Genomic DNA, 13,320 nt, shown 5'->3' on the forward strand with positions numbered 1-13,320 from the left:
GAAATAAGAACTTTGCTACATCAAAGAAATTTTGATAAAAGGAAATCCCACTATTTATTACTGTATCCATTAAAAATTCATGAAGTATTTCAGCATGGACTTTACACATGCCATCAAAATCAAGGTGCATGCCCTCCTGGAAAAGGCCTTCCACAGCCACCTAATTAAATCAGCAACATTTATTAGGTCACTGTTAAATCCTCCTCTTTAACACTTCCCTCTGACTTTTCTCAAGGTAAGGAGGATTTGACTTTTCCTTTTCTATATTCTATAACCTACTGCTTATGCTTCCATTATGGGTGATTACAAACTTTATGCTATAGGATTTTCATATCTGTGACAAAATTTTAAGTTATGGCATGTGTCTCATCCACCTTTCCATCTATTGCAGTGCATATCAACATATTTTCAACAAACATCTGCAGAAGTAATATTTCTGGCTTTTCTCTATATAGCCCCTTATCCTTGTCAATGAGATAGCTATTGCCTATCTCAGTATAAGATTATGTAGTGTCCCATATGTCCCAGAAAACTGGAGGAAAAGTTAAAATGTACTCAGCTGTATCCTTTCATTGTTAAGACCTGAGATAGCAACCAACTGTTTTAGCAAGCAATAGAAATGAAAGATGAATGTGATTTATAAGTCAATCACTACTGTTCAGATCATCATACCAAATGGTGGAGGAATTGGCCGAGGCCCAAAAGGCCCACCGAGCTGAAATGGCGGTCCATACCAAAAGGGAGGTGGTGGAGGCCGTCCCATCGGGGGTCCCATAGGGGGGCCCATGAAGGGTACCCCTGAGAAAGGAGGGGGCTCTTTCATAGCCATATTAACCTGCAATTTAAGATTTGAAAGCAGTTAAAAGTTTTAAAATTCCTATGTATTAAGACAAAGTACCAACACCGATAAAAGCTAAAACCCAAAACAGGCACCTGTCCAGAGAACACCATCAGTGCAACAAAACTCTACCCACCCCTCCTGTGTATTCCCACTGACAGCTTACAGAAGTTATAAGGATTCCACAAGAGGGAGCAGTTTGTTACTGATTATATCTGCACAGGAAAGGGAAAGGCAAGAGGACTGGCAGAGGTTATTAACAGAGGTGATTTCTGACCAGTATGTCTTGCTGTATTCACTACAACCTATTTCAAAGGGAGTCCCCCCCTCCCCATCACTTCCCTTTCATCACAGTAGCTCATTACTTCCATATTAAGAATGAACAGAATACAATGAAAAATCCATTCTCTACCCATGTAATAATAGCTACAATTCAGAGTATCTTCAGTACGTCTTTCATATATTATTCAACCTCTGAGATCTTTAAGTAGACTGTCTTGTTTTAAATAAGAGGGAACAAAAGCAAATGGATTATCATAATTTGTTGATGGCCACACTGCATATTAAAGGATCTCAATCCCAGGTTTGCCTCCAAGCCATGCTTTCCCACCTATACTCCTCTCTAACAACAGGTCTTTGCTCTCTTTTAAATCTTCTACTACAAAGGGGTTTGGGGGTCTTATCTAAGCTGCCCTTAGATTGCTCCAGAGATGTATGTTCCTGGAATATGTATACACTGGAACTTGAGAAGTATTTTCCAACACAATGCTATATACACAAATTAGGAAGACAAGGCTTTAATATTTACTTTCATTTACTGTACACCATTTGAGATATTGATTTATCATTTCCTATGAGTAGTGGGTTTGAAACTAAACAATTAAAAATTTATTTTATTATAGAGCTGCAGAAGACCTACCAGATATAATAGCAACACAGTTACAAGAGAATGCACTTATGTGAACAAATGAGACCATTGCTTGGGACTGGCTCAAGAGGTCATTTCAGATTATCATTGTTGCACTGAAACAGTATTTCACTTTCAGAAAATCTGATACCAATCTAATTCAAATCACTCAAAATAGGGTTTGCTCAAATGGAGGAATTCTTAAATAGCATTCTTCCAAACAAAAATAAAAATGATGAATTATATAATTTATAATGAATTTACTTTGCCTTAGAACATTCAACACAAAACACCATATAAAGTTAGAGTGATAACTTTTCACATTCTGTAGTTCATTATAGTTGTACACACTTAAGCCACATTTCCAAGTTAAGGAGAAAAGTAAGCTCAAAATTGCATGCAGTTTAAAGCAAACAAGATCAGTGTCATGCTCTGAATATCCTTCCCAGAAATGCACAGAATAAAACCCAATTCAGTTCTCAACCTCTAAGTACTTACTCCAACTGGATGCTCAGTCAAAGAAGTAATGGTAGAAACTGAGTGGGTCTCAGGTTCTTGGGGAACAGTTTGCTTTTTAAAAAACAAATGGGATAGTACAAATAGAACACAAAGAAGGATAAAGCAAAGAGCAAGTACTGTAAGAAAGCTACATGTTCCTGCACGACCACGTGATTCACAGTAACTACAGAACTTACCTTGCCCTCATCTGTCACCTTAGCTGGAGAAGAACTTCTGGAGCTGCTGTTCATGTGAGCTGGACCACATCCTGGGTCTGTTAGAGATCAAAGAATGGATTCAGACTTATGCTAACATGAAAAGAATAAAAATCCTGCATCCACAATTACAGATTCTTTGAAATTACTTGGTCTCTTTACCAGAGGCAACGGGTTTCCCAGATGCCTCAGAAGACCATTGAGTACGAGGTAAAGGTCCATCCAATGACCCTTGGGAAAGAAAGATCAGAGCCCTTGTATGTATTTTTCAGAAGAAATAAACCACTGGTGGACAGGTCAGGGTTCAACAATAACTAGAAAGCAACATTAAAAATGGGTTGCCCAGGGGTTAGGGTCGTAGCTCAGTTGTAGAGTGTTTGCCTAGCATGTGTGAGGCACTGGGTTTGATTCTCAGCACCACACCATCTACAATTAAAAATATTTTTTATAAAAAATGGGTTGCCCAATACGAAAATCACAATTTATGAAGAGACTTAAGTAAAATAAAGAACTGCCTTGGGTTGATAGAACAGCAAATTAATACGTACTGGTCCTAAACTTTAAGCTATAGACTTGAAGTATGTGTAGGTTGGCTTTTCTTTAGTCTATATAACCTGACTTCCAATCTTACCAAGACTACAGTCCTATTTAGAATTGGAAATAAGACTCAGTAGTTCATATTGGAAATATGTATGCTACATAAAGTTTAAGGCTACTTTTATAATATTTGGGAAAGGAACACCATAGAGATTTAATTTAAAGATAAAGGTTTACACTTCACAGTGTAAAATTTAAAAGAAAAAAACAATACAAGGACCTCCAGGAAAAAAAAAATGTTTTCTATTCTAGAACAGATTTTACAGAAAACATTCACTAAGATAAAGTAAGAAATTATCTTCTATATATTGTGCAGGCCCAAATTCTATGTTTTCATTAGAATATTCAAAAGGGAAAAAAAACCAAAACCTTGAAGCAGTTTACTATAAAGCAACATGCGAATGCTCACCAAATCCATTTCTAGGCATATCTCTTTGATTAAGAGTAGCAGAAGGAGGTCTCCCAGCTGGCTCTGCTGTCAATGGAGGGGAACATTCTCCACCACTCACGGGGGATAGACCAAAAGAGCCATTATGGCTCAGTGGACCTAAAGACAACAATGCCGTGTTACTACTTTAAGGCAGCCTTCTCCCTGACACCAACCCCCACACCTCCCGCTTTAGCAAATCATTCAGATTATTTCATAACCATTACACACAGAAATAAAAAGTAATTTACATACATTCTGCACCAAGAAATAAAATAGCTCCTTTTACAAAGTGCCCCCTACCTCTCCGAGGAGGATTTTGTAAATTTGGTCTCCCCGGCATTGGTTTTACAATCACAGGTTCATCTTGCCGCATTGCCATCTTTTGGGTCATTTCCAGTAGTCTTGAATATTGAGAAAGAATGGGCTGAATTATGAAACAGCAATCCTAAATAATATCTAGCATAACCTTAAAACACTATAAAACATACAGTAAGACACAAAAATCACATACTTCTGTCTCAAATTAGCAACTTCCCTTTTCTCTTCAGCTATAGCTCTTTCTGCAGAACGAGCTTTGAGCTATTAAAGAGAAAATATTCAAATTCAGTTACGGTAGGCTATGCAAAAAATAAAGAAAAGGGGGAAAAAATCTTACCCAATTATCATGAGATTTCTTCTCATGCATAGCAATCTGAAAAAGACAACACATTAAAAAAATGTTTTTAGGGACTCATTATAATAGCCTATAATTGTCTGTATTAGATATCAAAGAATTCTGCAACTACAGGACAGTATTAATTACTACCTGGTTTTTAAATGAGCGCTCGGTTTTCTGTAATTCTTCTTCCATCTCTTCAATTCTCCGCCTAAGAATTACAACAATTGAATAAAATTTGAAACATTCTGACCATTTTCTCTTTATTCCATCAGCTATACTTTTAAAGACTTTTATCATACATAAGAAAAACATTTCTATAGTTATATGAATCCAGTGTGATCAAAACTAATACTACAGACCAGGTGCAATGCCACATGCCAGTAATCCCATGCCAGATTGGGAAGCTGAGGCTGGAGGATCACAAGTTCGAGGTCAGTCTCAGCAATTAAGTGGGAACCTATGCAACTGAGACCATGTCTCAAAGTAAAAAAAAAGGTCTAAGGATGTAGCTTAGTAGTAAAGCATCAAAAATAAATAAATAAATAAATAAATAAATAAATAAATAAATAAATAAATAAATAAAATAAAAACCTAATACTAATAACTTCTTTATCATTTAATTGCTAGAGATTCTGAATTGATAAATTATAATTTCCTTAACTGCTCATCAGTGTGTTCTCAAGTAATTCTGCTAGAAATATCTTCCTCCTTAAAACTTTGTTTTCTCTTTTTCAAATTATATCCATAGAAGATTTCCAAGGTCTATCAAATGCCACACTTTTGTCGGTCTTGATATAACACACAGCTAACTGATTTCTTAAGAATTACTACAACATACAAAACCCCCAGAACTGTTTGCATTTACCAAGTTCCCTATGGTCTTGCCCATTGGGTACAAGCAAATTTTTGTTAACATTTTTTATTTGTTAAGTTGAAATTTATTTTTTCTCCTGTGTGAATTGAATGTGTTCATATCCTCTCGTTATTATACTTCCATGCTATTTTCTTCTATCTACATTATGTAAAAAAAGATTAAAAAGAAAGCTAACACTAATTCATTAGACATTGACACCCTCCTTTAGAAACTGAACTCACTTGTAATTTTTAACTTCCTGTACAGCGGAAACCACCTTTTCATCTGCAGCTGACAGCTGCTGCTCTTTTTCTAGTCTCTCACATTCTTCTTGACTCAGTTTCCTAAAATAAAGCCAGTTATCAAATCAAAAGTTTCTCTTTGTGAATATCACTTCCAACAATTCTATAAAATGCTTAGGCACATAAAATGGGAATTCAAACCTGCAATTTCATAAATCAAACTCTGGCAAATCACTTACATTTTCTAACTTCTCCTCTTAATTCTCTACTTACCAGTAAATAAAATAAATGTGAAAACAACATGTGCCCCAAGGGCAAGTCTCCTGTGTGTAAGATAATAAAAACTCACTTTACTTCAATGTGGAAGATCAGGACTGATCAACCTAACATAATTAAACATATTAGGATAAAGCAGGGGATAATTCTTTTCTCGTTTCTGCCATGGGTAGGACACTAAGTATATCTTTGTCATGGAGGAACTCTTTTCTCAATCCAAGACTGGTACCATAATAAACATATAGTCAGTCAAAGAAAAAATCTTCTAGAATATGTCTTTTAGCTATGCAATTAACCACAGAACATTTTTCACACTTTAGAATTGTAAATTAAGCAAAAAGACAAATCTGAGTTTTGATAATGTCTATCAACCAGAAAAAGAAGCCAAACTGACCCACTATCAGAGTATTATCTACTGACAAGTTTTAACTCTGATCATGAAACTCAAGATGTTCATCTACTGACACAAAGGTAGCCACATTTAATGATTTAAAAAATACTATTTTCTGCTATCCTTGTACTACTTTAGCCATAGTTCCAATTCGAAAGATAATTAACTTGAAAGTTAATTTCCATAAATCAGAAGAACTACAGTAAAAAAGGATTACTGATACCAAATAGAAAAAGGGGATTATATATTCTTATATAGCTTCTCATTTAATTCTTCAGCAAGTATTTTATGAGTGGCTATAATATACTAGTTACCTTGTAAGATGCTAAAGAATAAAAGAGCTCACTGTTTCAGGTATAAATGATGCCTAAAGGAATATAATAATTTTCCCCACTGGCGTAAGAAGGAATATGGAGAAAACTGAATCTTGAAGAAAAGAGAGAATTTTGTTTCCAATTATCAAAGAGTTAGTCTGAGAGCACTAAGAACAATCAAAACATCTTTATAAGAATATAAAATTGTGTTTGAAGGGATCCAAGCTAAAAAGTCAGTGAAGATATATGTATGTGGCCAAGATCCATTAGAAAAAGGAATCTCAGAATTACAAGTAAGGCTGGCACTTTAAGGTACTTTTCTCCTATTAAAGATATCACAAAGATATGAGTCTGAACCAAGCCTTCATTAAATTCCTGGGCTTAGAGGAAAAAAGAGGCTACCAATAAAGGGACCCTTAATAAAAGCCCTAGTCTTTGAGTTTAGATTAGAAAGTACTGCACACTTAAGTGATGAATAGGCAAAAAATCCAAAAGGAACAATACTGAAACATTGAAAAGACAAGTCATTTTTGAATTATCTTAATTGTTGACTAAGTTTAAAGTGACAATCTTACTCAAGTAACCTCAACACTTTTCTATAAGAAGATAACTTCATCTTAGTCCTCAAATTTCATCTATAATTATCACAACAATGTTGGCCAATCAAAACTGACCAGGCACTCCAATAGACAAAATTCTGTGAGAAAAAATCCCACAGAAAAGGAAACCAGCTAATGGGGTTATCTGCACATGTTTTAAAATCACTGTGCTTTATATAGTCAAAAAAGTAAAGTCAAGATTATGAATTTCAGGGCTGGGAATATAGTTTAGTTGGTAGAGTGCTGCCTTGCATGCACAAGGCTCTGGGTTCAAACCCCAGCACCACTAAAGAGGAAAAAAAAAAGATTATGAATTTTGTCAAAGGATTAGAAACTATAAAACCAAGAAATAGTTGGGTGTGGTGACCTTCCTACAGTGGAAGATACTCAGGAGGCAGAGGCAGAATTATGAGATTAAAGATAGCTTGGAAAGCAGTAAGACCCTAGTCCCTTATGAGAAAGAGCAAGGAGTCTGGAGAGGTAGCTCAATAGTAGAGCACATGGCTCAAGGTCCTGGGTTTGAGCTGTAGTACTGAAATAGGACTGGGGTTGTGGCTCAGTGGTGAAGCATGGGCCCCACACGTGTGGGGCACTGAGATCAGTCCTCAACACCACATAAAATAAATAAAATATTGTGTCGGGCTGGGATGTGGCTCAAGCGGTAGCGTTGTCGCCTGGCATGCGTGCGGCCCGGGTTCAATCCTCAGCACCCCATGCAAACAAAGATGTTGTGTCTGCCAAAAACTAAAAAATAAATATTAAAATTTTCTTTCTCTCTCTCTTAAAAAATCCATAAAAAATAAAATATTGTGTCCATCTACAACTAAAATAATATTTTAAACCCTGAATTTTTTAAAATCCTAAACTCAATGAATGATTTTAGCAGCAGATTTGGGAAGTAAAATAAATCCTAGCACTTTTAAGACAGGTCAGAAGAAAATATCCAGAAGAAGTAAATCCAGAATGTAGGAGGCAGGGGAAATCAAATTCTAATATGCATTATTATAATCAGAAGAGAGAATGAGGTAAAATCAACATTTAGAAAAAGACTCGAAAATTCAAGAAGTGTTTAATGGTCCCACGCAACATAACTGCAAGAGGAAAAGTGGGTGGGGCGGGGAAAACTACACCTAGGCACTTCCCAATACAACTGTTAAAAAAACAGAGAAAGGACTACAGAAACTAGGGGAGGGATAAGACCAAACAACAATGATAATGGACTCCTTAAAGAAAAAATTTAAAACAGATGGTAATTAATTGGATATTTTTAAATTGCTAAAACTAAGTAACAGTCAAAATTCAGTAGCCAAAAGAAAGATCCTTTAAAAATGGAAACTGGTTTTAACTCTAATCATGAAGTTCATGTCAACCTAATACAGATTATAAAGGTAGCAATATTTAGTGGATAAAATACTATTCTCTGTTTATCCTTGTACTACCTTTGATACACTAATCAAATCTATCATTAAAGGACAATGTTCAAATAGAATGAAAATAATTTCAAATAAGAAACCAACAGTGTAGAATGCAGAACTACAGAAACTTTAAATATGTGTATAAATTGAATGAATGTCTTGTGGAGTTCACAGTATATGAAGTACTAACATATAATGCCACAACAGCTATCTGATTCAGGAGCTACTTAAAGCCCATAAAAAATAATAATAAACCTATTAATCTATGTCAGGTTTTTATTAAATCCAGAATATATACCATGGCCTTTAAATTATGAGAAGATGAATAAAATTATAATTATATAATTATAATTCCATTATAATTTATGATTACATCAAGCTTATACAGGGGATGAGGAAAATAATTAAAAATATATAAACTATTAAAAAGATACAAGGAAGAAAAAAAGAACAGGTCATCAAATAGAAAGCAAATTCTTCATAAACCACAGGCACATATTGACATGGACAGACTTATATTTTAGAAAGTCCACTCAAGCGGCTATAGAGAAAACTACTAAGAATTTGAAATAAGTTATATACAAATATAAAAAAATGGAGAATGAAGACAGATGATCTAGGTTAGAAACAGAAAAGATGACAGAGGCATGAACTGACATAGTACCTGGGGATGAGTAAAAAGAGTACAAACCACAGATGATGACTGAATGAATTTTGGAGGAGTTGAGAAAAATAGTGCTACAATTTAATTGCATTACAAAGAAAATTAATTGCCTTTTAGGTCATTCAGATTACTAGTAGGGACAGAGAAAACAAGTGTTCTTTTAAAAAAAAAGTGATAAAATGAGAAATGTTTCTTTGAAACAGGTCAGGAATTTAGAACTGGCCTGAACAAAAATTTGAGATTCTAAAAAGGTCACTTGGAGATCACAGAATTTTAGAAAAGTTAATGGAAAGGTTTCAATATGTAATGCATTAATTAGGCAACAGAAGTCAAAATACCTAAAAATAGTTAGGTCTGTAAGAAGGTCTGTCTTTGCTTTACAAGATATATATATGCCGAAGAGTAAAATCAGGTGCAAACAAATAAAATCTGACACAACCTATTTTTAGAGAATTCAAGTATTTTTGTGGATTAAAAACTTCAAATGAACTTTCAAAAAATAACTAGCTCCACACTAAGAAGATTAATATATAAATATATACTCCAAACAAGTACTTCTGTAATCATAACTCCTAAGGTCCTTGCCACAGTTCAATTTTGTGTGAACATCTGAGATATTCAAGTCCAAAACTTGTACCATCAATAAGTAAATATTATTCCTTTTTGAAGTTTTTATTCTACTAAAACATGTCATTCCAAATCACTCAGTATTTTTAAAGGTCCAGAGTTAGAGATACAAGTTCAAAACATTAGAATTACATAACTGATCACAATGAAAGGTAATTAAAATAAATAGGGGGATCATAGAAAGGGTCTTGAACTTTGAGAGGTATTTCCACAGTGACTGTTAATACCTTTTTACCACTTCCTGCCTTCATATGAATTTGACAATTGATTATGATGTCCTCACAGCCTTAGTTTATGGTTCCAACTACCTCAGGACTCTTAAGACTGACGATGGAAAGAAAAATGCAACTTATAGGAAACAAAACACAAAGGAAAAAAGACAAATCTCTACTTATTACAACTAGAAGAAATTGTAAATAATCTTAAGAAAAGATAAAATTATCTGTTAGTTCACACAGTGATAACAATAACAAACAATGAAAATCTTACTTTTGTAGTGCCATCTCATTTTTCTGGTAGAGTTCATTTAAAATCTCCATTTTCTGCGTTAGAGTTTTGCATTCCTCTTCTAGTCCAACTTTAGAAGACTGTAGTGAATTGCAGTCACCTTCTAATTTATTTATTTGGTCTGTAAAGGATAAAACAGCTTATCTCTATATGTGTACAAGGACTTAAGAACTTGTTTGAGGGAGTAGTGCCAAGAAAAGTAAGAAGCATGAAAGCAAGAAGCCATTCTTTATCTTTGCAATAAAATTTTAAGTCTTTCCAACATGGCAATTTCTTCTCAAGAAGAACCCACCTTCTAGATTACATTTTGTGGACATCGAGGCTCTTAGCTTAAGTTGTAAAAGTTTTAGATCCTCTTCAACTACTGATATTGTAGTTTGTGTCTAAAAATTGCAGAAAAGAGAGGTATTCTTAAAAGTGAGGCACAGGAAGAATTCACAGGCACTATGGGACTCTAACAAAGAACTATACCCGAGAGACATTCATCATCTGCTTAATTTGATCTTTGATCTTCTCATTCCGATCACCTAAAAAACAAAAGACTTTAGCTTTTTCTTTCCTTACTTTTAACTCTATATTCTCCTAACTTCCCCAAACTAAATAATGATTGTGTTCAAACACCAGAAGAAAAAAAAATCAATTAAATAACTAAACTGATTAGACTAATGACTTTTAAGAGAATTGCAAGCTTAGATTTAAAAAAAAAAAGAGAGAGAGAGGTGAATTTCAGGCTGGGGTTGTGGCTCAGTGGTAGAGTGCTCACCTAGCATGTGTGAGGCACTGAGTTTGATCCTCAGCATAAAAATAAATAAAAGTACTGTGTCTGTCTTAAAAACAAAACAAAAAAAAGGTGAATTTCTAGTTTGCACAACTAAAATGTTATCTATGCTATTCTTGTAAGATAAAATCTTTTCTTCTCTCTCAGATCTATCTTCACCTGGGCAAGTAAGTGTCTTATTTAGAAAGATTCAATCCTCTATTTTCTCCCTGAATCTACTACCAGGTGTGGTTTGAAATACTTGCTATGTAAGCAATATCCAACTTGGGAAAAAACATGTGGAAATATTTTCCTCATCAGTAAACACTGTTACACTCCCTCTCTCTAGATTTCTGATAGTCTCTAGCCTCTGTTCTCACAGCCTTAGTTTATGGTTCCAACTACCTCCGGACTCTTAAGACTGACTGTGGACCTTAAAACCACAGAGCCATAGAGATGATGAGTATCAAAATCAACTATCATCTGCATAAGTTAAGAAATAAATTTCTCTTACTGTACAATGTTCAATACTCTAAGTATTGTATAGGATGTGACTATTGTAGCTGCAGTGTACTTACTAGTTTTCAATGGAATAGAAAAAGTCAGTGTTCTTCACATGCCTATTGCTACATTATACCCCAGCAACCCACCTCTGCCAATGCAACAGACATATCTATAGATCCAGTGATATGTGTCTACAACCCTGAAGCTTAAGAAGAAAATCAGCCAGCTGAAAAGTGGCATCTGTATAAATACTTAATTAAAGACAAGAAAGCAAAAAAAGGATTCAACCTCCCTGAGACTGATCTTACCTGCTACCTCTCCGTTGGTTAATTCATCTGACTCATCTTCTCTATTTTGATCCTCAGATTCAGATTCATATTGTAACCGATTCAACTGTGTGATATAATTAGTCAAAGCCTAGAAAAGAAGCAAAAGGTTGGAAGACTCTCGATTTTAATTCAGAAGATTTCAGGAGAATTCATGAGATGAAACATGTATTTGGAGTATAAACTTACATTAATAGTATCATCTTTGTGATTAAGAGCTACAAGTAAATCTTTCTGGAACTTCTCAAATGATTTGATTTGTTCACTGAGCTCAGCGTGTGATGCACTCCAGTCTTTGACTTCCTGCTGCAACTGAAAAGTCAAAACACATGAATTCCTATGGGTTAGGGAGGGGTTTCTGCACTGGATACATCAGGACTACAAGACTTAGACAAAGAAATAGAGAACCATACTCCTCGGTGGCCTGCCTCAATCGAGGGGGTTGAGACCTTGGTTAAGGAAGAGGGGGGAGTGGCCCCAACTTTGACAGCTGCAGTAAGAACATCAGAGCTCTCAGGAAGTTGACCCTGTTTATTGCATTCCCCAGAAAATTGCTGCCAATTCAAATAATTTACCTCCAGCAAGAATGGCTGGGCACATATGACTGTCTCCTAAATTTAGACTCCTTATCATGTAATCTTCCCTTGGCCGGTGAATCAGTAACTACTCAAAAGAGGATCATAAAATACTTAATTTTCTGGTTTAAAAAGTTTCTTTGAGGCAATGCAAGTTTGTAACTGATTGACATTTTAAGAAAATACACATATACAAGATAAAAATCAGGATGAATAAAGTTTATTACATTTGAACAACCATTTTAATTGACTTTGCACTGAAAAAATACACATTTTATATAGCTTTCACTGGACAGACTATCAGGAGGTACTTCTTCAGGTTTTATGTCCATTTCCTTTTCTTTCAATGTCTGTTCCTCAATTTCCCTTTGGTTTTCATTTTCATTCTGTTTAAGTTTGTGCAACGGCAGAGAGGACAAGACAGAAAGAAAACCTGTCATCTTAAAAACAGCATATCATTCTTCTGTACTGGTATGATGTGAACCAGAAAGTACTTGAAATAATATTTAACTGCAATTTATCAAGAGATCAGCAGTATCAAGAAAAGGATAAAACATTCAAGTGTAGAGATGAAAAATGTTTTAATGGCTTCAAACTAATATACTCTATATAGTGTGGCAATAAGGGTTGTCAATAAAGATTGCTCCTTGGTAGAACAGTTTCTCCTACAGCAATGCCAGATTCAAATTATCTTAAACAGAAAGCAAGGCATTTTGACTCCACCTACCTTACATCTAAGTGATCACCAATATGTTAAGCTCAGTAACTATAAAAATACGTCACCTATCAACAATAAAGACAAACAAATCCTACTGCATTGTTGATCTACTGTTCCTAAATGCACCAAAGTCAATTCTACCTGTGTTTGCGTACTGCTGCTGCGCAGCTCACAACACAGCTTCTCTCTTCCAGCAAAAGACAGCTGCTTTAGTGCTTCCAACTCTTCTAAAAGCACCCTTTCTCTTTCTGAAACCAGGTTTTTGTTATTTAATGAGGATCTCTAAATAAGAAAAGAGGTCATGGAAGAATATTGATTGCGATAGAGGTAAAAAGCAGATTTCTTTTAACCCCTTGGGACCAAGAGACCTTGGTTCTACCTTATGATTCATATTTCATTATTAGGGATT

At 34.9% G+C, this 13,320-nt stretch overlaps 1 protein-coding gene across 1 annotated transcript in view; it reads right to left on the bottom strand.

Annotated features, from left to right (window-relative positions):
• Positions 1-505: 505 nt before the first annotated feature.
• Positions 506-13,320, bottom strand: part of LOC143389191 (A-kinase anchor protein 9-like) — a 71,024-nt gene continuing 58,209 nt past the window's right edge. Inside the window, 12 exon segments of the mRNA XM_077108019.1 lie at positions 506-835; positions 2,441-2,517; positions 3,465-3,602; positions 3,786-3,886; positions 3,997-4,064; positions 4,291-4,351; positions 5,239-5,340; positions 10,014-10,152; positions 10,324-10,414; positions 11,808-11,930; positions 12,463-12,579; positions 13,053-13,193. Of these exon segments, the coding sequence (XP_076964134.1) occupies positions 659-835; positions 2,441-2,517; positions 3,465-3,602; positions 3,786-3,886; positions 3,997-4,064; positions 4,291-4,351; positions 5,239-5,340; positions 10,014-10,152; positions 10,324-10,414; positions 11,808-11,930; positions 12,463-12,579; positions 13,053-13,193 (1,335 nt within the window). The 3' untranslated portion in view covers positions 506-658.

Source organism: Callospermophilus lateralis, unplaced genomic scaffold, assembly GCF_048772815.1.
Source record: "Callospermophilus lateralis isolate mCalLat2 unplaced genomic scaffold, mCalLat2.hap1 Scaffold_112, whole genome shotgun sequence".
Classification (NCBI taxonomy): domain Eukaryota; kingdom Metazoa; phylum Chordata; class Mammalia; order Rodentia; family Sciuridae; genus Callospermophilus; species Callospermophilus lateralis.